General features: G+C 28.4%; 1 protein-coding gene across 1 annotated transcript in view; it reads right to left on the bottom strand.

Annotated features, from left to right (window-relative positions):
• Positions 1-616: 616 nt before the first annotated feature.
• Positions 617-23,730, bottom strand: part of LOC145268381 (collagen alpha-6(VI) chain-like) — a 38,910-nt gene continuing 15,796 nt past the window's right edge. The window contains exons 5-11 of the mRNA XM_080123938.1: positions 21,871-21,909; positions 19,018-19,056; positions 14,379-14,945; positions 9,104-9,160; positions 5,238-5,804; positions 3,373-3,425; positions 617-667 (exon numbers count right to left, since the gene is read on the bottom strand). Coding sequence (XP_079980064.1) covers positions 617-667; positions 3,373-3,425; positions 5,238-5,804; positions 9,104-9,160; positions 14,379-14,945; positions 19,018-19,056; positions 21,871-21,909 — 1,373 coding nt within the window. The remainder of the gene's footprint in view (positions 668-3,372; positions 3,426-5,237; positions 5,805-9,103; positions 9,161-14,378; positions 14,946-19,017; positions 19,057-21,870; positions 21,910-23,730) is intronic.

Below are 23,730 nucleotides of genomic sequence, written 5' to 3'. Positions count from 1 at the left end.
CCTTTTGCAACACACCTTTGGAATCAATTAAAGAACGTTCGAAAGTGTCACGAACAATACGGTTTTACAGCATTTAATGAGATCATACAAAATCAATTTTTCAAATAAATAATTGTACCTTCTGTTGTGATATAGGAATAACATTGAGAAATGAATATCTTAACATATATGTTAAAAATGTAACTGTTTATTTTAGGCAGAAGACTGTTAAGAAAATATTGAAATTAATTTGTACTATTTTCTGAAGTAGCTGGTTCATTTTAGGTATTCATCTCGAAATATCTGGTAGCATAGCTGAAGACCTCCTCTAAACATCAACAGTAAGGACCAATATATAAAACAAGAAATAGAGTTTTTTATTTATCATATAACGATGTGCAAACAGTTGTAAATAACAGAATTCGTTTATTTACAATAAACCTTTTTAAATCAATCAAAGAACGTTCTGAAGTGTCATTAAAACGCGCCTTTTTAAATGAGAACTTACGTCGAATATTAAATTATGAGAAGACAAATTCAAACAGACATTTTAATCAAAGAAACATTGACCGCTGTCAAATTGTTGACTACCGATGATAAATAATATTTTTTATATAAATAAAAAAAATTATAATTTTTAATTGATGGCATACATTTCGGGGGTTTCCAACAAGACTCGTAAAATATCCTGACAAAAAAGAAAAAATAAATCTATTTATTAAATGAAGACACTTTACTCGTAAGATACATGTTACGTTTTGTTATATTCTAGATTTAAAGTCAAATATTAAATTATTCCAAGAAAAAATTAACAGGCAGTTAGTCCAGGAAATATTTACACAAAAAAGCATTTAATAAAAAACATTAACCGCTGCCAAAGTGTTCATTACCCACTCACCGGGCTGCGTTAATAATCACACATATTAAATAGGAAAGAAACTAAACAAATCTATGTTTTGTATATTTTTTGTATTCGTTTGTTCATGTCTGACTAAGCTGAAACCAAGCGAATGTTAATTTCGACGTCACATCCATCCCATAGTGGAGGAAAATAAAGACTAATTAATGTGTTTTGCGTTCAATTTTCCACACATACATACAACAATGATTTGAATTTAAATTCGGTCATCATTTTGCATCGACACTCAGTGACCTTATTTTCATATTTCGTTTGAACGGTCAAGATAATTTAACGTCGCATCTTCACCACGTATCCGCTTGTCAGAGCGCTGAATTCACCAACCCCATATGTGCTATCCATAACAAAATGCTAATTACTTCTTTTCCCATTTTCTATCCATCAAAACGATATCAGCTTAATATCCTTAATTGCATTAAAAAATCAAGCCGATCAAGACATGGAAACAGTTTTCTATTGCAGGAAATCGACAAAAATGAGATGAAATATGTTATATTTATTTTATAGGTATTCTACTACCGTACATGTCTTTACTGTAGATTTTGATAATTTAAATTTCGTTTGATGACATACCTCCCTGTGGGGAATCTTTAGTTTGACCAGTCGTTCGATTGGTCGTCTGACACAGGAAAAATAAAAATATGTTTATTTCATTGAATTAGCACTTCTACAAAAAACATATAAACTTTCGACATGATTCTAAGAATAAGTCAAATATCTAATCATGAGAAATAAAAATCGAACGTTTCGTTCGGATCGATTCCATTTTTAGCAACGAAAAGATCAATCAAAGTCAGAAAGATAAAATGTATTCATTAAATTAAGTCACTTAAAGATAATGTTATATTTTGTTCTATTCTACAATTTTAAGTTGAATATTAAATTATGACAAGAAAAATTAAAACAGATATTTAATTAAAGAAATATTTAATCAAAAAAATATTTAATCAAAGAAAGATTACCCACTGCCAAGGTGTTGATCACCGAATTACCGGTGTGCGTTAATAATCGCATAGATTAAGTAGGGAAGACGCCAAACAAATCTATGGTTTGATTTTTGGCTTCGAACGTTATAGGAAATTAGAAAAAAAAAAGGAAAGTTAGATAACGTTTGTGAATAGAGAAACATGAAACAAGCCAACACTTTGACCTCTAATCGTAAAGCTTGGATAAAAATCCACAGTATTATTTTTTATTCTGCATCAAACACAGAAAACATTCATAACAAATTAAAACATTGAATGAGTGACTAACAAAAATATAAACTTATAGGAAATAAAAAAGGGAACAGTGTTTGCTTATTCTCTAGAGCATTAGAAAGAAGATTTATATTCATCCGAACTTATTACGAAAGACTGTTCTCAATATTATGGATTATAAAGAAGACAGCTGACTTACTATTAGAAAAACTTACAAAGCAGTCATAAAACATTCGAAAGTGTCATGAAAACTGGCTTTTACATTTTATGAGAATAACAAACCACATCGCTTTTTAAAAAGTAAATAATTGTACCTCCTGTTGTGATATAGGAATAACATTAAGAAATGAATATGTTAAATATGTGTTAAAAATGTAAAGTCGGAAAAATTTGGAAATTTCATTGTATTATGTTCTCAGTAGCTTTGTTATTAAATAACAAAAGTTTAATCAAAGAACCATTAACCAAATTAATTTGCCAAAGTATTGACTACCGACTAAAATGAGAGCGTTAATAATTGAATTGATTGACATACCTTTGGGTTGTAATTTTCCAACGAGATTAGCAACATGTCCTGGCGAAAAATAAAAAGTTAGGGTATTTATTAAATTAAGACACTTTAAGACACACATTATGTTTTGTTATATTTTGTATTTTAAGTTGAATAATAATAATTTATGACAAGAAAAATTAAAACAGACAATAAGTAAAAAAAAATAATAATTTAATAGACAATTTAATGAAACGGCATTTAATCAAACAAATATTTAATCAACAAACATTTAATAAAGGAACCATAAACCGCTGACGAAGTGTTGACTACCGACTCACTGGGTTGCGTTAATGATCGCACGACTAAAATAGTAAAGAAACTAAACAAATCTATGCTTTATTTTCTATATTCGTTTGTTTATGTCCGACTAAGCTGAAACGGAGTTGATGTTAATTTCGATCCATCTCGTATTGAGGACAATAAAGTTCTTTATTATTGATCATAATCTATTGTAGGTCTATTCAAAATATTTGATAATAATCGCACAGATCAAACAGTAAAAAAAAAAAAAAAAAACAAACAAATTGATGGTTTATTTTCTATATTTGTTTGATAATGTCTGACTAATCTAGAACCGAGCGGAAGTTAATTTCGACGTCAGATCCATCCGTTAGTCGGAGACAATAAAATTAAAGTGTTTTGCTTTGGATCTTCCGCACACATATAATGATAATTTGACTACAGTACATGTATTTACTGGAAATTCTAATAATTTAAATTACATTTGATGACATACCTCCCTGTGGTGAATCTTGTGTTCGAGCAATCATTTCACCTGGGAAAAATAAAAATATGTTTATTGTATTGGATTAACACTTCTAAAAAATGATATAAAGTTTCGACATATTTCTAAGAATAAGTCAAATATTTAATCATACATGACACAATGAATGATCGAATTAAATGATGAGAGAAATCCGTGAATCAGTTTATTAACTAAATCGTTTAGTTAATAATTTGAAAACACACACACACACACACACACACACACACACACACACACACACACACACACACACACACACACACACACACACACACACACACACACACACACACACACACACACGTATTCAAATTTTAATCTAAAAAATAATTCCATTTCTTATCTGAATGTTTTAAAAGTCGGTGTTATATTGTTACCTTTACGTTTGTATAACGCTGACTCTTCTCCTCTGCTGACGAAAAGCATTTAGCTTCAAAATTGTATGACCTAAAGTGCTTTCTCTTTTATTCTTCTTTCTGTAACCCTTACTGATTGTTTGATTGTACTAACCCCTATAGATTCTGACGATTGAATATTCCTAAAGTAACATCCGGTAACCAGTTTTTGCGATCGAGTAGTATATATATATATATATATATATATATATATATATATATATATATATATATATATATATATATATATATATATATTTGTGTGTGTGTGTGTGTATTAAAAACTTAAATATAAATTTTCTCTAGACAAATTTGTTGTCTGATCCATTTGGTATTTTTATTGTTATGCATTAATAAATATTTTTAATTGTTATGCATTAATAAATATTTTTAATTGTTACGCATTAATAAGTATTGTTAATTGTTATGCATTAATAAATATTTTTAATAGTCATGCATTAATAAATACATTGATTATACTTTAATCTTTTTTTTTTCCAAGATTAAAACAGATCGCGTTTTGTTAGTTAATAATGTTACATTTTAAAGGTTTGGTTAATTGAATCAGATTTTCATTTCCCGGATTTGTAGATGTTACGATGTGGAACTTCAAAATTACACAAATAACAGCATTTAATTTCTAGAGATTTTAATCAATATAAATTTTGAGTAGACAGCGTAAATTATGGCTTTGGGTCATATATATATATATATATATATATATATATATATATATATATATATATGTATATATATATATATATACATTATATATATATATATATATATATATATATATATATTATTGTATAATAAGGGGACAGGCTGAAGAAATCGGAGAGGCAAGCCAGGAACGTGATATGAGGGTCACGTTTCAACCATGACAACATGGAATGTTGCACGAGCATCACCTGAGCTAGTGACACACATTTTGGAACTCGGTTATGTTTCAAGGCCAAACAAACAAAAGGAAATTGGCCTACAATCGAAAATAATAACATCAACAAATATTTCATAACCAGATCGGAATGCAGTTGACATTCGCAGCTGACTAAAGAAACGTGACCGATATCAATATAAACAAAGATGTTTTGATTTTCAAGGGAGAGAAGCGGCCGACGCGGTGAGATCAAGTCTGTCATCTGTCAACACCCCCCCCCCCGCCACGCCACCTATCTCTACCAACACTCTCTCTCCTCGCTAGTGGAGTCAATGACAACTGACAAAAGTGTAAAGAAAGATTGTTGAAAATAAACTCGGGTTCTTTTGTAAACAGTCGAGTCTTTTAGTTGTCATTCAAAATATACACTCGTCGGTAAACTTGTCCGGCGACCATTTTGTCCACGCAATTATATAGAATTATATAGGATTTGTATATTAATATGAACGCTTTTCATTAAATTACTGAAAATGAGCTTCAACTTACTATGACAGGTGCTAAACACAAGTTTCCTTGTAATGGCTTTCAAACCGTCATAGCTTTGCTGTAATAAAACATTCCCATCGTTGCTGGCAATGGCATGTAATTCATTTTCGTTGACCTTATTTCCAACGCCTATCACAATGATCTCGACTCCATCCTGTTTTAGAAGTTTCGCTTCAGTGAGAGTTTCCTGTTGTACGGTCGAGACGCCATCGGTTAATAGAATAGCGATTTTCGCCACATTCGGCCTCGATTGGATGAAGAATTTAGTGCGGGCATAATGGATGGCAGTTCCTGTGTTTGTTTGGTCGCCCAGATCCCCTCGGAATTTGATATTCTTTAGACCTTCAAGAGTATCGTCTTTTGTATTGAATTTCGCGAAGCCAAAAGCAGTGTTCTCAATGACTACACGACCAAATGCGACGGCAGCGATGCGGACATTCTTTGGACCAATCAAGAAAAGTTTTGTAAAATTCCACAAGAAATGAATTCCTTTCTCAAAATCGCCTGGGTAAATACTATTTGAAGAGTCGATTATGAGAGCGATGTCAGCTGGTTCCATTTGACATTCTGGAGAAAAAAATAAAGTTAATTTTAATTTACACAAAAACATTTAGTGATTATACAAACAAAGAGGTTTCGGTTTAAGAAAAATCTTGGTGCAGACAGGCTTATAGAAATAAATCACACAATGGATGGAACCGAAAGTAAGGATGAAACAGGAACGAAAACTGGTGAGTTGTCATCTTTGTTGCATATACAATTCTATCTTAACATTATGACAATATTTTGTGAATGGAAATCAATCTGTTAAAAAGTCGTACTAAAACACAATAGCGTTCTGCATTTTAGAAACGTTTTACCTTAAATTATGCAGCAATTTACGGTAAAACAATAAATAGGATAAAACACTAAACAGGATAAAACAATAATATGAACAGCATTGTATTAGTGGTTGGTGTGATATTAGGGATATTTGTAGTCTCTGACATACAAAAATGATTTTTATAGGTTATGCATTAGTTTTAGATGATTTTCAAAGTACATGAAACATTTGTATGAATATCAGTAAACGATTTCAAATAAACAATGCGCAACGTTGTTTTACGGTTTTATAAAGAAACGCCCATAATATTTTAGTGCCAATATATAATGAAGCCAGTTATATCTGATAGTAGGATAAGTTGCATGCCACGTTGATTCTTTTAATCCATAACGTTTTTTTTTTAGTGTCAGATTATCGTCTAGATACGACATATGTAACGTAAACTGTTTTACGGCGCTTTAAGAAACTGCCCCTAATGTTTTTCATTTCAGAGTATTTGGATGCGATATACATATCATCAACTGTTTATATTGTAATGCCAGGTTTTCCTCATAAATATAAAGAAATCACGCAATGATTGGGACCGAAAGTAAGGACGAAATACGAACGAAAAAAAAAAAAACTGGTGATCTGTCATGTCGGTTGCAGATAAAATTATATCTTTAAATTATGCCAGTATTTTGTAAAAAAAAAAAAATCAACCTGTTAAAAAGTCGCATGAAAACAATTTCTATGCACATATGTAACGATTTGCAGCAATCTGTGTTTTAGAAACGTTTTGCTGAATTATAGCCTAATTTACGGTTTCACTTTTGGTACGAATATTTACAAAATCCGTGTGTGACCAAATCGATAAGAGAAATTGAAACACACATATTTGACGTTTGTTTCAAAGTAGAAAAATACGAATATGTAATTTCACCGTTAATTTTATTTTCATAGCACAAGAATTACTTTCATAGCTCTACTTATATGAGGTACGTACAAAAATATTTTTGGTTCATTAAAATTAAAACAAAAGTTCCATGAACAAAGCTTTTTTTCCTAAACTGCTCGTCTATCCGAGTCTGTTCTGCTGGCCTACTGTCCAGCTGACTACAGTACAACAGAAGTAACGTCAACTCTTTTACAGTAATATGAGAAAGCGCCAATTTGATTTTAGTGTCGTCTGCATACGACAAAATTAACGTCACTTTTGATTGTACTATAAGAAACTATTCATTATAATTGACTGCCAGAATATTGTCCGGTACGTCTGGGCACGGAATTAATAACGACAACTGTTTTATTACCATACTATCTGAAAGGGGACATAAGATTTTAGGTCCAGTGTATCATCTCGGAACGATATAATTTACGACAACCGTTGTAGAATACAATGAAGAAGTTCCCATTAAATTCAGATTATTGTCTGGATACAACAGAAGTTACAGCAACTGTTATACTGTACTATACGGAAGTGTTCATTAGATTTTTGTGCCTAGCTATCGTCTAGGTATAACATAAGTTACGATAACTTTTTTACTATATAATGAAGCGCCTATTAGATTTTAGAGTCAGAGTATGGTCTGTATACGACATACGCAACGACAACGGTTTTACTGTATTATGAGAAAGCGTTATTTAGATTTTAGTGCTATACAACATGATAACGGCGATTTGAATGTCAGAGTATATAATAAAATGCAAATTAGATTTTTGTGTCACAGTATGGTCTGGGTACAACACATGTAGCTTAAACTGTTTTATCATACTTTAAGGAAGTGCTCATGAAATTTTAGTGTAAGAGTATCGTCTGGATACGATATTATTTAGGACAACTCCGTCACTGTATTATAAGAACATGCACATTAACTCTTAGTATCAGATATTACATAAATAACGAAGTTTACTATATTTTAAGGAATGTCCATTACATTTTCGTGGATACAATAACTGTACGATATAAAAGTGCGTATAATATTTCAGTCCAAGAGTATCGTATGGACACGACATAAGTAACGACAACTGCTTTACTGTACTTTAAAGAAGTGCCAATTGAATTTTAGTGCCAGAGCATCGTCTATATACGTCATAAGTTACGACAATTAATTTTGAGTGTACCTTAATTTTTAGTGCCAGAGTATCTTCTTTGATACGACCTTAGTTACAAGAACATTTCAACAGTTCCATAAAGATATGTCCATTATATTCACTATCAGTGTATCTTTCGGGTACGACATAATTAGGCTCAACTGTTTTATTTTGCTCTAAGAGAGTGCCCATTGTATTTTAGTGTTAGAATATCACCTGGATGCGACAAAAGTGTCGACAAATATTTTAATGTACTAAAAGGACTTTTCCATTTGATTTTAGTATCGACTTAGTACGATTTAAGTAACATCAATTTTTTATGCTATAAAACGTGCTTATTATGTTTTTGTATCAGAATGACGTTTTGAAAGGATATTATTAGCGTGAACTGTTTTACTGTCAGGAAGTGTTTATTATATTTTAGTGTCAGAGTATCTTCTGAATACGACATAAGTGTTGACAAATATTTTACTGGAATATAGAAAAGGGCCCAAAAGATTTTAGTGTCAGAGTATACGACATATGTAACACTAAACGTTTAACTGTACTATAAGGAATTATCTATAATATTTTACATAAGTAACGTCCTGGCGACGATCTTGGTAACGTCAACGGTTTTATTGTGCTATAAAAAAGTGCCCATTATATTTTAGTATCAGTGTCGTCTGGATCTGACATAAGTCAACTTTTTTGATGTACTCTAAAGAAGTGCAAAGTTAGATTTTATTTTCAGATTATCGTCAGTAGTAAATAAGGTGTGTAACATGAACTGTTACATTGTGATATAAAAAAAGCTCATAAAGTTTTTCTCGTCAAAAGATTGTCTCTTAACATTGACAATTGTTTTACTATTGGAAGTGCATATACTTTTAGTATGTTAAAGAAACGTATAGATAAGAGATGAGTAAACTTAATTGTTCAATAAAGAATTCGTTTTCTCTTTTGTATTAATATGAATGGACATACTCACGTTTGCTCATCACTGGCGTGATAGAGGTCGGGTTTGTGGTGACTATATTTTTATTCGCTGAAATACATAAAACAAATATTTTTATAAGAAATTATTCATTTGTTCTGCTTAAATGAAACATGGCGTTTGTTTTAAGAATAGATACGGATGTATTGTTAAAATCAATCTATAGAAATATTTACTAAAATTATTATTTATTTTATAACATTTTATAATTCATTATATATGTATATGTATATATATATATATATATATATATATATATATATATACATATATATATATGTATGTGTGTGTGTGTGTGTGTGTGTGTGTGTGTGTGTGTGTTAACAGAGAGACCTGACGTTACCCAGGATTGAATAAGTGTCACCGAATATTCCACACTTCTAATACTCTTATCTTCATCGAAATCAGTGAAATTGTCTACTTTTCAATCTAATCGATTGATTGAATGCTCAAGTTAGGGACCTATTGCGGTACACCCTGAGGAAGCTTCATATGCCCCCCCCCTCCGCCGCAGCCCATTAATCCATAATATATCGTATTTCACATTGTACTGTAAATTAAAAAAAATATTTTATATAATTGCTTGAATTAAAGTTTAAAATTCAAAAGTAATTGTGATTAAAACAGAAACATTCATTTCGAACACACCCTTTATCAAAGACCCTAGTGTTGATTTTAGACGACGGGCCCTTTCTGCTTGTGCGGTAATAAACTTCTAAATGCCCTTGTGTTGATTCTAACTTTTGTCAAAATGGATTGTTCCTCCTTTAATCAGCTTTTTTTGATTATCAGTTATCGATTTCTAATTCTTATTGGAGGCATTCCGATAGAAATCCTTTCTAAGAACAGCCAAACACATAAAGTAGATAGCCTTTTCGTAGTCAATATATATATATATTGACTACGAAAATCAAATTTGATTTTGCTTGTTCATCCTCTTGAAACTGCTTTATAATTTACAATTATTAAGCTTTCTACTCAATATTAATATAGCTCTAGAATAAATATTATGCCTATTGAGCTTATTATATAGCTACAGTACAATGAGCACTGTTCTTTTAAAGTATCAATACATTAAAATAAAACTTGCTCTTTAGATTACACATCTAGCTGTCTCTATAAAATATAAATTATATATATATATATATATATATATATAATTTATGTATATATGTATGCATATATATGTATATATATGTATATATACATATATATACGTATATATATAATTTATATATATGCATATATATATATATATATATATATATACTTGGTTATTGTTATATAAACATGGTCACATCCTGCTGCTACAAATAGCCACTTGTTTCAATCAAACAACAGATATCATCAGGTAGCGACTTGACTATTCAAAAGTTCAATGAATAATCTTTTTATTTATTATTCATTGAACTTTTGAATAGTCAAGTCGCTGTTGACAGAGCGTACACCGGCGTGCTCAAAGTTAGTCGAAGCGATATATGCACGAAACAATCACAAAATGGCCATTAAAATACCCACTCACACGTGCTGGAGCAGGAGACGCACAAACACATTATATAACAGTTATATAGACACACTTTATATAAAAATAAATGCAAAATATATCACACTAGTTGCATGGCTTAACGAAGACTGAAGATGAATTGCTATCAGTTTACCAATCTGGAAATTTCTATGTCTCAGCGTGGTACATACAGCCTCATCTTCCATAAATAGTCACCCATATGGTATTGGCAAGGCTCATCATTGCTTATCTTTGGGGATCTAGCAATTGTGCTATTTCTCTTACCCACTCTCTCTCTCTCTCTCTCTCTCTCTCTCTCTCTCTCTCTCTCTCTCTCTATATATATATATATATATATATATATATATATATATATATATATATATATATATAGCGGGTCCAGGGGTGATGGAAAAAATTCAATCGATCGTAGATGTGAGAGCTGAAGATACAATATTTATTATGACACTATATATACATATTTCAAGGTCGTACCATTGGTTTCGATACACCGAAAACAGTAATAATAATACAACCTTCGCATCTGATAGTTGTTAAGTCTTAGAGGTCGGGTTTGTGGTGACTATATTGTTATTCGCTGAAATACGAAAAAATATTTTTATAAGAATTTATATATTATTTTTTTTGGAAAATTTAACATTTTTGAATTAAAATTATAGTTTCTTGAAATAAAATGCTCATCAAATGCGCTTGAAAGCCAAATCACAAAGTAATATTAGGGAAATAAACAAATATTTTACTTGTTTGAAATTTATATTAAAATTTTCCTAAAAATAAATTTCAAACAAGTAAAATATTTGTTTCTTTTCCTAATATTACATTGTACTTTGGCTTTTAAGCGCACTTGATACGTATTTTATTCAAATTAAATGACAATTTCTATAATGGAACTCACAGTATATTTTCATACTTTTTTGAATAGACGTATTTCTAGTTGCTTTGCTTAAATCAAACACGGCGTTCGTTTTTGGAATAGATAGAGATTTATGGTTTAAAATCGATCTATAGGAATATTTAATAATACCATTATTCTTTTTATAATTTTTAATAATACCTTATATATATATATATATATATATATATATACACACACACACACACACACACACACACACACACACACACACACACACACACATATATATACTAAATATGAATTTAATTTAATTAAAGTTTAAAATTCAACAAGTATAATTATTTAATTGGGCTCTAAACAGAAATACATTTCGAACGCGCTTATATCTTACAAAGCACATAATGTTGATTTTATGCCTGGCCTTTTTTGTTGATTTTATGCCTGGCCTTTTTTGTTTGTAAGGTGATAAACCTTCTCAAATGCTCTTGTGATTTGACTTTTAATAATAATCGGACTGTTACTTCCTTAATCAGATTTTTAGATTTTCGGTACTTATCAGAAGAAGTCCGGTATTATACCTATCTAAGAACACTGCCAGACACACGAAGAACATTTTTTTATAGGATTAAAAAAACCCTGTCTCAACCGTTCCAAAGTCCATAATACACACACATACAAACAGATAAAGTTCGTTTTATATTATATAGCAAGAAAACCGACATTGCCTGGGACTGAATGATGATCAACGAATTTTCTAGACTACACACTTATTGTCATAGACGTCGATGAGATATCTTATTTTTAGATCTAATTGATTGATTGGCTGTTCTAGTTGTAAACCCACCGTGGTGCACCGGGAGGAAATTTCCTATGTCTCGCGCCCTTTATCAGAGACCCTTCTCTTTTCTGCTTGTGCAGTAATAAAACTTCTCAAATGGACTTGTGATGTTAGGCTTTAAACGGATGTTAACTTTTGTCAAAAGCGGATGGTTCCTTCTTTATGTGTGTGTGTGTAGATATATATGTTAAGGATGTTTTTTAGAAATTTGAACAGTAATTTTTATAAACACAAATTAATATATTTTTATTATGATATTTGTGGATAGACATTTTAGTATATATATATATATATATATATATATATATATATATATATATATATATATATATCAGTACTACCAAATCTGAAGAAACTATTGGATCATTAACTCGATTCTGGTAGTCGAAACACACGTAATCATGCAGACAAAACACACACACACACACACACACACACACACACACACACACACACACACACACACACACACACACACACGCGCGCGCGCGCACACACACACACACACACACATATATATGTATGAGAGAAATGATGAGAGAAATCCGTGAATCAGTTTATTAACTAAATCGTTTAGTTAATAATTTGAACACACACACACACACACACACACACACACACACACACACACACACACACACACACACACACACACACACACACACACACACACACACACACACACACACACATATATGAGATGTACCGTTCCATCGATTTCGACATATCTGCTCCGCCACAACATCTAAATTATTTGGAAATCCACACAGATAATCTGTTAAGATTTTCTGTAGAACCAACCACACTTTTTGGTACCACTGATAATCTCAGTTCATGCAATAGCTGCCACAAGACTAAACGTACACTAGACCACATGTTTTTACATGAGAATTACCTTCTCCTAGATTAATGTGCTAAAGAAGAACGGCGGTGCATCTCTCCCAGTGTATTAAATATGCCCCCAGATATCAACCAAAAAAATGTGAATGCCTCGGTGCGGTACATACAGCGACTAGTTTTTACAAATGGTCACCCATCTAGTAGTGTATAGACTTGCTTAAATTCAGTCATTATCCGTTCGTATTTCTCCCTCTCTATCTCTTTCTCTCTCTCTCTATATATATGTATATATACATTATAAATAAGAATAACAGTTGATAAAATAAAATTGAATAAATTACAATATATATTGATCCATCAAATTTTAACAAGATATTGTGATAATAAAGTACCTTAACCCATGAATTTTCAAAGACATACACTTTTCATCAGAGGATATTCATTAGTATCAAAATGCATAAATTTAAAAAATCATATTTGAAAATATATAAGAAAATGCTTGCGAGATATAAAAGGTATTTGAAATAGAATAACACATAAAAACCAATCAATCAATAGGCTAGGTAATCAATTAATTCTAGAAATATATGTCACTGAAAGTAAAGAAGAATCTGGTATCAAAAAATTATAATTTCCTACATTGTCGATTGCGTTAGCATAAAATTCGTGTTCGTAAGTAACAAATAATATTTTAAAGTTTTAAATTACTACTCTATATTGAGTATATTAAAATGATCAATAGATAATTGGCCCTATAATTATAAATACGAAATCTGCATTAATTTAAATTATTATATATATATATATATATATATATATATATATATATATATATATATATATATATACTAGAATACCCATAACCCGTTGGGTCAGTATGTTATATTATATCTGCTTTTTTTTTTACATCGTTCATTTCTGTATTACGTTTAAGTTATTTTAAACCCCGCACTTCCCAAGTTAAATAATAATTTCAAAATAATAACGTTAATATTTCAGTGCGCAGGTCAAAATCTGCAAAAGAAGGAATTTGTATTTATTTGTTTACGTTGTTATGGGTTATGTTTATGCGCGCATGCGCAACCGGATGTAGTAAACCTAAAAGTGGGTTACATACATCATTACAAGATCATTTGAGTTTTATATATATATATATATATATATATATATATATATATATATATGCCAGAAAACCAGAAAAGATACTTACTTTGGCAGTTTATTAAATAAAGTTTTGGGATGATATTTTTCAACTCGCCATAATTGTCGAGTCTCAGAACATTGTTGTTGCTGCTTGCAACAGCCTGTAATTCTTGCTGATTGACCTGACTTCCAACGCCTAGAACAGTGATCATGACACCGATTTGTTTTAGTTGTGCTGCTTCAGCTATTGTTTTATCAACATTATCGGATTTGCCATCGGTAAGTAAGATGAGGATTTTCTTGACATTCTTCCGCGCCTGCTCGACGAAAATATTCCGTGTATAAGCGAGGACTTCTGCTGTGTTGGTTTTACTTCCTATTGGTCCTGTCTTACCGATCTTCTCGAAGGCTCCTATAATTTCGTTCATTGTATAGAATTTGTTGAATCCAAACGCTGTGCCAACATTTACTTTTTCACCAAAAGAGACGGCAGCGATATGGATATTATTTGGACCAATCGTAAAATGTTGGGTAAAATCTTTTAAGAAGTCTATTATTTTGTTGAAATCCGGTTCCCAGATACTACGCGAGGCGTCGATTATATAAGCAATGTCAACCATGTTGCCTCCACACACTGAAAGAAAAGTATATTTCTCAGTACAAACCATCATTTAACGATGTATATGCAACCATATTGAATATAGAAAAATATTTTTTATTTACACACAATATTTTACGATTTATATGCAAACATATTGAATAAAGAAAAATATATTTTATCCACATACAAATATTTAACAATTTATATGCAAACATTGAACAAAAAAGGTATATTTCTACTTCAAAAAACATATTTTACGATGTGTATGCAAACACATTGAATATAGGAAAGTACATCTTTTTATTCATACATAATATTTAACCAATATCTCCTCCTCCTCCCATATCTTTGAGATCCCGATAGACCGATTATCAAGGCCAGGTTTTACTATTGCAGTAGTCTATCTAATCGTCATGATCCGCAAGATAAAAATCATATTGTTTGTTTATTTCAAAATCCAATGGAGATTTATAAACTATTTTTTGAATGTGTTTTACTTTCACAGATAGTGTTTTTTTAAAGCCCCAAGTTAGTGTAAACTTGTTCCTGTCTTCAATAACGCATATAATCCACAAGTGTGCAAACATACTCTTGTCTCCGGTAATATAGGTTTCTGTTATGGGCTTAAATAATAAATATAGAGATGTGTTTAATTAGTATCCAGTGATTATCTGGTTACCAGGACAACCAAGTCCGATTCGTCGCCAATGGCAATTTACAGTCTGCACTTGACAGATGGAATGACGCACTATGTATGTATGTATGTATGTATGTATATATATATATATGTATATATATATATATATATATGTGTATATATATATATATATAAACAAAAAGCATAGTCAGAATCGTTACGTCAAGACAAAAAACAAACAAAAAACAAAAAAACAAAAAATATAAATATAAACAATACTGAAACTTTTTTGTACACGTCCACTCTCTTCGATGATGACTTTGTAACGAGTAATCAATGGTAAGTGGCTGTTGCGTTAACACAAATTATTCTGCAAAGGTTATTGGAAGAGGACTGGAAATCTGGGGAGATTTGCCTTCAGTCAGACTCCAGAGAACACCACAAGTTGTTCTCAAAGAGAAAAAGTTGAGGATAGCTTGTGTGATTGCTCCTATAATATTTTTTATTTACAAAATCGCCCACGAGTGCTGGGTGAGCATTTTTTCTTTTTGAACAAAAGTTTATTCTCAGCATTACCTAACAAAAGTCTCTCACTGTCACATGTTCATTTTAGCCTGGCTCGCGTTTCTCCTTTTTCCCCCCACGCGCCGGCCACAGCAAGCCATTTCTCACCTTCGCTTCTACACGTCCACTCTCTTCGACGCAAACTTTGTTTCTCCCAACGTCACACCGGCATTAGCGACTTCACACGTCCAATTTATTTGTCTTCCACTTTCTTTCTACTCGCGAGGGCGTGTTGCATATTTTTTTATTTTCTTTCCTTCCTCTTCTCGCGCACACTTCCTAATCTGCATGTGTGCGTTTATCTTTCTTCATTTAGAGACGAACAAACAGTTGTACATACCAGAATTAGTGTAGAATAGGCCCCTTTACAATAAATAAATCGTCCTAATTTCTAAACACATACTAGAAAAAAACGAGAGCGATGTCTATAACACATAATTCCTTCCTACAGTCTAATAGGAATATGTCAACTGAAATGTAAAAATACGCAAGAAATTCTAAACGTTTTAATGCGACACAAAGTCCTTCATTGTTGATCATAAACTGTTGTAAGCCTACTGAAAATATGTAGAAAAGAGCAAACGAAAAACAATGTGAATGGACAAACATTGGTCTCTAATCGCAAGGTTAGATGAAACTTGTTATTTTCTATTGCACATCAAACGTTGAAAACATGAATAACAATTTTAAACAATGAATGTGATTAATAAAAGAAATAGGAAATAAAAAAGAACAGTATGTATTTATTTTTACTTTATTTATTTTTATATTGTTTATTTATTTTTAGTTTATTTATTTTTATAGTGTTTATTCATTTTTAGTTTATTTATTTTTAGTTTATTTATTTTAATTTATTTATTTGTAGTTTATATATTTTTAGTTTAGTTATTTTTATTTTATTTATTTGTAATTTATTTTTGTTTAGTTTATTTATTTTTAGTTTATTTATTTTTAGTTTATTTATTTGTAATTTATTACTGTTTAGTTTATTTATTTTTAGTTTATTTATTTGTAGTTTATTTATTTTCAGTTTGTTTATTTTTAGTTTGTTTATTTGTAATTTATTTATTTTTAGTTTATTTATGTTTAGTTTAGTTATTTTTAGTTTATTTATTTTTAGTTTATTTATTTTTTAGTTTGTTTATTTTTAGTTTATTTATTTGTAATTTATTTATGTTTAGTTTATTTATTTTTAGTTTATTTATTTTTAGTTTGTTTATTTTTGGTTTATTTATTTTTAGTTTATTTATTTTTAATTTATTTATTTTAGTTTGTTTATTTTTAGTTTATTTATTTTTAGTTTATTTATTTTAGTTTATTTATTTTTAGTTTATTTATTTTAGTTTATTTATTTTTAGTTTATTTATTTTTAATTTATTTATTTTTAATTAATTTATTTGTAATTTATTTATTTTCAGTTTATTATTTTTAGTTTGTTTATTTTTTACGATGTTTATTTAATTTTAGTTTAATTGTTTTTAAAGTGTTAATTTATTTTTAGTTTATTTATTTTTGTTTATTTTTCGTTCATGTATTTTTAGTTTATTTATTTTAAGTTTATTTATTTTGAGTTTATTTTCTTTATAGTGGACATTTATTTTTACTTTGTTTATTTTTACAGTGTTTATTTATTTTTAGTTTATTTATTTTTACAGTGTTTATTTTTAGTTCATAAATTTTTATAGTGATTATTTATTTTTAGTTTAGTTATTTTAACAGTGTTTATTTAGTTCGAGTTTAGTAATTTTAACAGTGTTTATTTATTTTTAGTTCATTTATTTTTATAGTAGTTATTTATTTTTAGTTTATTTATTTTTAGTTAATTTATTTTTAGTTTATTTATTTTTGTTTATTTTTCGTTTATGTATTTTTAGTTTATTTATTTTTAGTTTAGTTTTACAGTGGACATTTATTTTTACTTTGTTTATTTTTACAGTGTTTATTAATTTTTAGTTTATTTATTTTTACAGTGTTTATTTTTAGTTTATAATTTTTTATAGTGATTATTTATTTTTAGTTTAGTTATTTTAACAGTGTTTAATTATTTTTAGTTTATTATTTTTAGAGTGTTTATTTTTAGTTTAGTTATTTTAAAAATGTTTATCTATTTTTAGTTTAGTTATTTTTAGAGTGTTTATTTATTTTTAGTTTAGTTATTTTAACAGTCTTTATTTATTTTAATTTATGTATTTTTGTAGTGTTTATTTATTCTTAGTTTAGTTATTTTTACAGTGTTTATTTATTCTTAGTTTAGTTATATTTACAGTGTTTATTTATTTCTAGTTTAGTTATTTTAACACTGTTTATTTATTTTAATTTATTTATTTTTGTAGCGTTTATTTATTTTTAGTTTAGTTATTTTAACAGTGTTTATTTATTTCTAGTTTAGTTATTTTTACCGTGTTTATTTATTCTTAATAAATTTATTTTTACAATGTTTATTTTTAGAACATTAGAAAAAAATCTCCTGAACTCGTTTAAACAAATTCTATAGCATTTTTATAATTAAAGTTATATCATTTTGGGTATACAAAAGGAGGTTTCACATTTTTACAAAAGACTGATTCCGGCATTATGTATTATAAAGAAGACAGTTGACTTACTATAAGGAAAACTGTCATATCACTCATTGGACGTTCGAAAGTGTCATGTGAACAGGCCTTTACAGCATTTTATGCGAATTACAAACTTTCAAATAAATAATTGTACATCCTGTTGAGAGTGTAAAGTTTGACATGTAAAGTTAAGGAAAATGTAGAAATTTCTCTTTATTATGATGCAGATAAAGTATTAAACATGTCTTCCGTTTGATAAATTGTCGTGTTGAGATCTGTGCTCGAAAAAATATATCATATTTTTTTTATATATGGAAAAAATTATAAGAATTTTGAGTTAATGGCATACCTTTCGGTTGTGATGCTTCAACGAGATTAGCAAAATATCCTGATAAAAAGAAAAAAAGTAAATTGATTTATTAAATTAAAACATTACGTTTCGTTATATCCTCACTTTTAAGTTGAATAATAATAATTTATGACAAGAAAAATTAAAATAAACAATAAATAAAAGAATATTTAATAAAAAAAAATTAACGAAACAACATTTAATCAAACAAACATTTAAGAAAAAAAAAATTTAATTAAAAGAACCATTAACCTCTGTCAAAGTGTTGCCTACCGACTCACTGGGGTTCCTTAATAATCGCACAAATTGAATAATCTATAATCATTTGTTTATGTCTGACTAAGCTGAAACCAAATTTCGATCCATCGCGTATTGAAGAAATAAAGTTCTTTATTATTGATCATAATCTATTGTAAGTTTATTCAACATTTGTGTTGAAGTAACCGATAGAAAGGTAAAAAACACAAACAAACACAAGAAAAAGTAAATTTAATTATAAAATAAATCGAGAGGATGTTAATTTCCAACACTCACCAATCCCATAATTGAGGACAATAAAATTAAAATGCTTTGCATTTTACAACGATGATTTGAATTTAAATCGGTGCGTTATTTTGCATTTACACTCAGTGACCTTATTTTCATATTTCGTTTGAAGGGTCAAGATAATTTAACGTCGCATCTTCACCACGTATCCGCTTGTCAGAGCGCTGAATTCACCAACCCCATATGTGCTATCCATAAAAAAATGCTAATTACTTCTTTTCCCATTTTCTGTCCATCAAAACGATATCAGCTTAATATCCTTAATTGCATTAAAAAATCAAGCCGATCAAGACATGGAAACAGTTTTCTATTGCAGGAAATCGACAAAAATGAGATGAAATATGTTATATTTATTTTATAGGTATTCTACTACCGTACATGTCTTTACTGTAGATTTTGATAATTTAAATTTCGTTTGATGACATACCTCCCTGTGGGGAATCTTTAGTTTGACCAGTCGTTCGATTGGTCGTCTGACACAGGAAAAATAAAAAATATGTTTATTTCATTGAATTAGCACTTCTACAAAAACCATATAAACTTTCGACATGATTTTAAGAATGAGTCAAATATCTAATCATGAGAAATAAAAATCGAACGTTTCGTTCGGCTCGATTCAATTTTTTAGCAACGTATAGCAAACTCAGAAAAATAAAATGTATTCATTAAATTAAGTCACTTAAAGATAATGTTATATTTTGTTCTATTCTACGATTTTAAGTTGAATATTAAATTATGACAAGAAAAATTAAAACAGATATTTAATTAAAGAAATATTTAATCAAAGAAAGATTACCCACTGCCAAAGTGTTGATCACCGACTTACCGGTGTGCGTTAATAATCGCATAGATTAAGTAGGCAGACGCCAAACAAATCTATGGTTTGATTTTTGGCTTCGAACGTTGTAGGAAATTAGAAAAAAAAAGGAAAGTTAGATAACGTTTGTGAATAGAGAAACATGAAACAAGCCAACACTTTGACCTCTAATCGTAAAGCTTGGATAAAAATCCACAGTATTATTTTTTATTCTGCATCAAACACAGAAAACATTCATAACAAATTAAAACATTGAATGAGTGACTAACAAAAATATAAACTTATAGGAAATAAAAAAGGGAACAGTGTTTGCTTATTCTCTAGAGCATTAGAAAGAAGATTTATATTCATCCGAACTTATTACGAAAGACTGTTCTCAATATTATGGATTATAAAGAAGACACCTGACTTACTATTAGAAAAACTTACAAAGCAGTCATAAAACATTTGAAAGTGTCATGAAAACTGGCTTTTACATTTTATGAGAATAACAAACTACATCGCTTTTTAAAAAGTAAATAATTGTACCTCCTGTTGTGATATAGGAATAACATTAAGAAATGAATATGTTAAATATGTGTTAAAAATGTAAAGTCGGAAAAATTTTGAAATTTCATTGTATTATGTTCTCAGTAGCTTTGTTATTAAATAACAAAAGTTTAATCAAAGAACCATTAACCAAATTAATTTGCCAAAGTATTGACTACCGACTAAAATGAGAGCGTTAATAATTGAATTGATTGCCATACCTTTGGGTTGTAATTTTCCAACGAGATTAGCAACATGTCCTGGCGAAAAATAAAAAGTTAGGGTATTTATTAAATTAAGACACTTTAAGACACACATTATGTTTTGTTATATTTTGTATTTTAAGTTGAATAATAATAATTTATGACAAGAAAAATTAAAACAGACAATAAGTAAAAAAAAATAATAATTTAATAGAAAATTTAATGAAACGGCATTTAATCAAACAAATATTTAATCAACAAACATTTAATAAAGGAACCATAAACCGCTGATGAAGTGTTGACTACCGACTCACTGGGTTGCGTTAATGATCGCACGACTAAAATAGTAAAGAAACTAAACAAATCTATGCTTTATTTTCTATATTCGTTTGTTTATGTCCGACTAAGCTGAAACGGAGTTGATGTTAATTTCGATCCATCTCGTATTGAGGACAATAAAGTTCTTTATTATTGATCATAATCTATTGTAGGTCTATTCAAAATATTTGATAATAATCGCACAGATCAAACAGTAAAAAAACAAACAAACAAAAACAAACAAATTGATGGTTTATTTTCTATATTTGTTTGATAATGTCTGACTAATCTGAAACCGAGCGGAAGTTAATTTCGACGTCAGATCCATCCGTTAGTCGGGGACAATAAAATTAAAGTGTTTTGCTTGGATCTTCCGCACACATATAATGATAATATGACTACTGGAAATTCTGATAATTTAAATTACATTTGATGACATACCTCCCTGTGGTGAATCTTGTGTTCGAGCAATCATTTCACCTGGGAAAAATAAAAATATGTTTATTGTATTGGATTAACACTTCTAAAAAATGATATAAAGTTTCGACATATTTCTAAGAATAAGTCAAATATTTAATCATACATGACACAATGAATGATCGAATTAAATGATGAGAGAAATCCGTGAATCAGTTTATTAACTAAATCGTTTAGTTAATAATTTGAACACACACACACACACGCACACACACACACACACACACACACACACACACACACACACACACACACACACACACACACACACACACACACACACACACACACACACACACACACACACACACACACACACACACACACACACTATATGGTATGACCTAAAGTACTTTCGCTTTTATTCTTCTTTCTGTAACCCTTACTGATTGTTTGATTGTACTAACCCCTATAGATTCTGACGATTAAATATTCCTAAAGTCACTTCCGGTGACCAGTTTTGCGATCGAGTAGTATATATATATATATATATATATATATATATATATATATATATATATATATATATATATTTATATATATATATATATATATATATATATGTGTGTGTGTGTGTGTGTGTATTAAAAACTTATATATAAATTTTCTCTAGACAAATTTGTTGTCAGATTCATTTGGTATTTTTAATTGTTACGCATTAATAAATATTTTTAATTGTTATACATTAATAAATATTTTTAATTGCTATACATTAACAAATATTTTGAATTGTTATGCATTAATAAATATTTTTAATTTTTATACATAAATAAATATTTTGAATTGTTATGCATTAATAAATATTTTTAATTGTTATGCATTAATAAATATTTTTAATTTTTATACATAATATATATTTTTAATTGTTATGCATTAATAAATATTTTTAATTTTTATACATAAATAAATATTTTCAATTGTTATGCATTAATAAATATTTTTAATTGTTATGCATTAATAAATATTTTTAATTTTTATACATAATAAATATTTTTAATTGTTATGCATTAATAAATATTTTTTAATTGTTATACATTAATAAATATTTTTAATTGTTATGCATTAATAAGTACTTTTTAATTGTTATGCCTTAATAAATATTTTTAATTGTTATACATTAATAAATATTTTAAATTGTTATGCATTAATAAGTATGTTTAATTGTTATGCATTAATAAATATTTTAAAATGTTATACATTAATAAATATTTTTAATTGTTATGCATTAATAAATATTTTTAATTGATATGCATTAATAAATATTTACAATTGTTATGCATTAAGAAATAATTTTTATTGTTATGCATTAAATATTTTTTATTTGTTATACATTATTAAATATTTTTTAATTGTTATGCATTAATAAATATTTTTAATTGTAATGCATTAATAAATATTTTAAATTGTTATGCATTATTAAATATTTTTAAATGTTATGCATTAATAATTATTTTTAATTGTTATGCATTAATAAATACTTTTATGCCATGCAATAATAAATATTTTAAATTGTTATACATTAATAAATATTTTTAAATGTTATACATTAATAAATATGTTGTAACTTTTATGCATTAGTAAATATTTTTAATTGTTATGCATTAATAAATATTTTTAATTGTTATGCATTCATAAATATTTTTAATTGTTATGTATTAATAAATATTTTAAATTGTTATGCATTAATAAGTATTTTTAATTGGTATGCATTAATAAATATTTTAAATTGTTATGCATTAATCAATATTTTTAATTGTTTTGCATTAATAAATATTTTTAATTGTTATGCATTAATAAATTATTTTATTGTTATCAATTAATAAA

The sequence above is a fragment of the Euprymna scolopes genome, chromosome 43 (genome assembly GCF_053919585.1).
Source record: "Euprymna scolopes isolate OS-2025 chromosome 43, ASM5391958v1, whole genome shotgun sequence".
NCBI classification, from domain to species: Eukaryota; Metazoa; Mollusca; class Cephalopoda; order Sepiida; family Sepiolidae; genus Euprymna; species Euprymna scolopes.
Note: the sequence above shows the minus strand (reverse complement) of the source record. Positions and strands in the feature narration are given on the sequence as shown.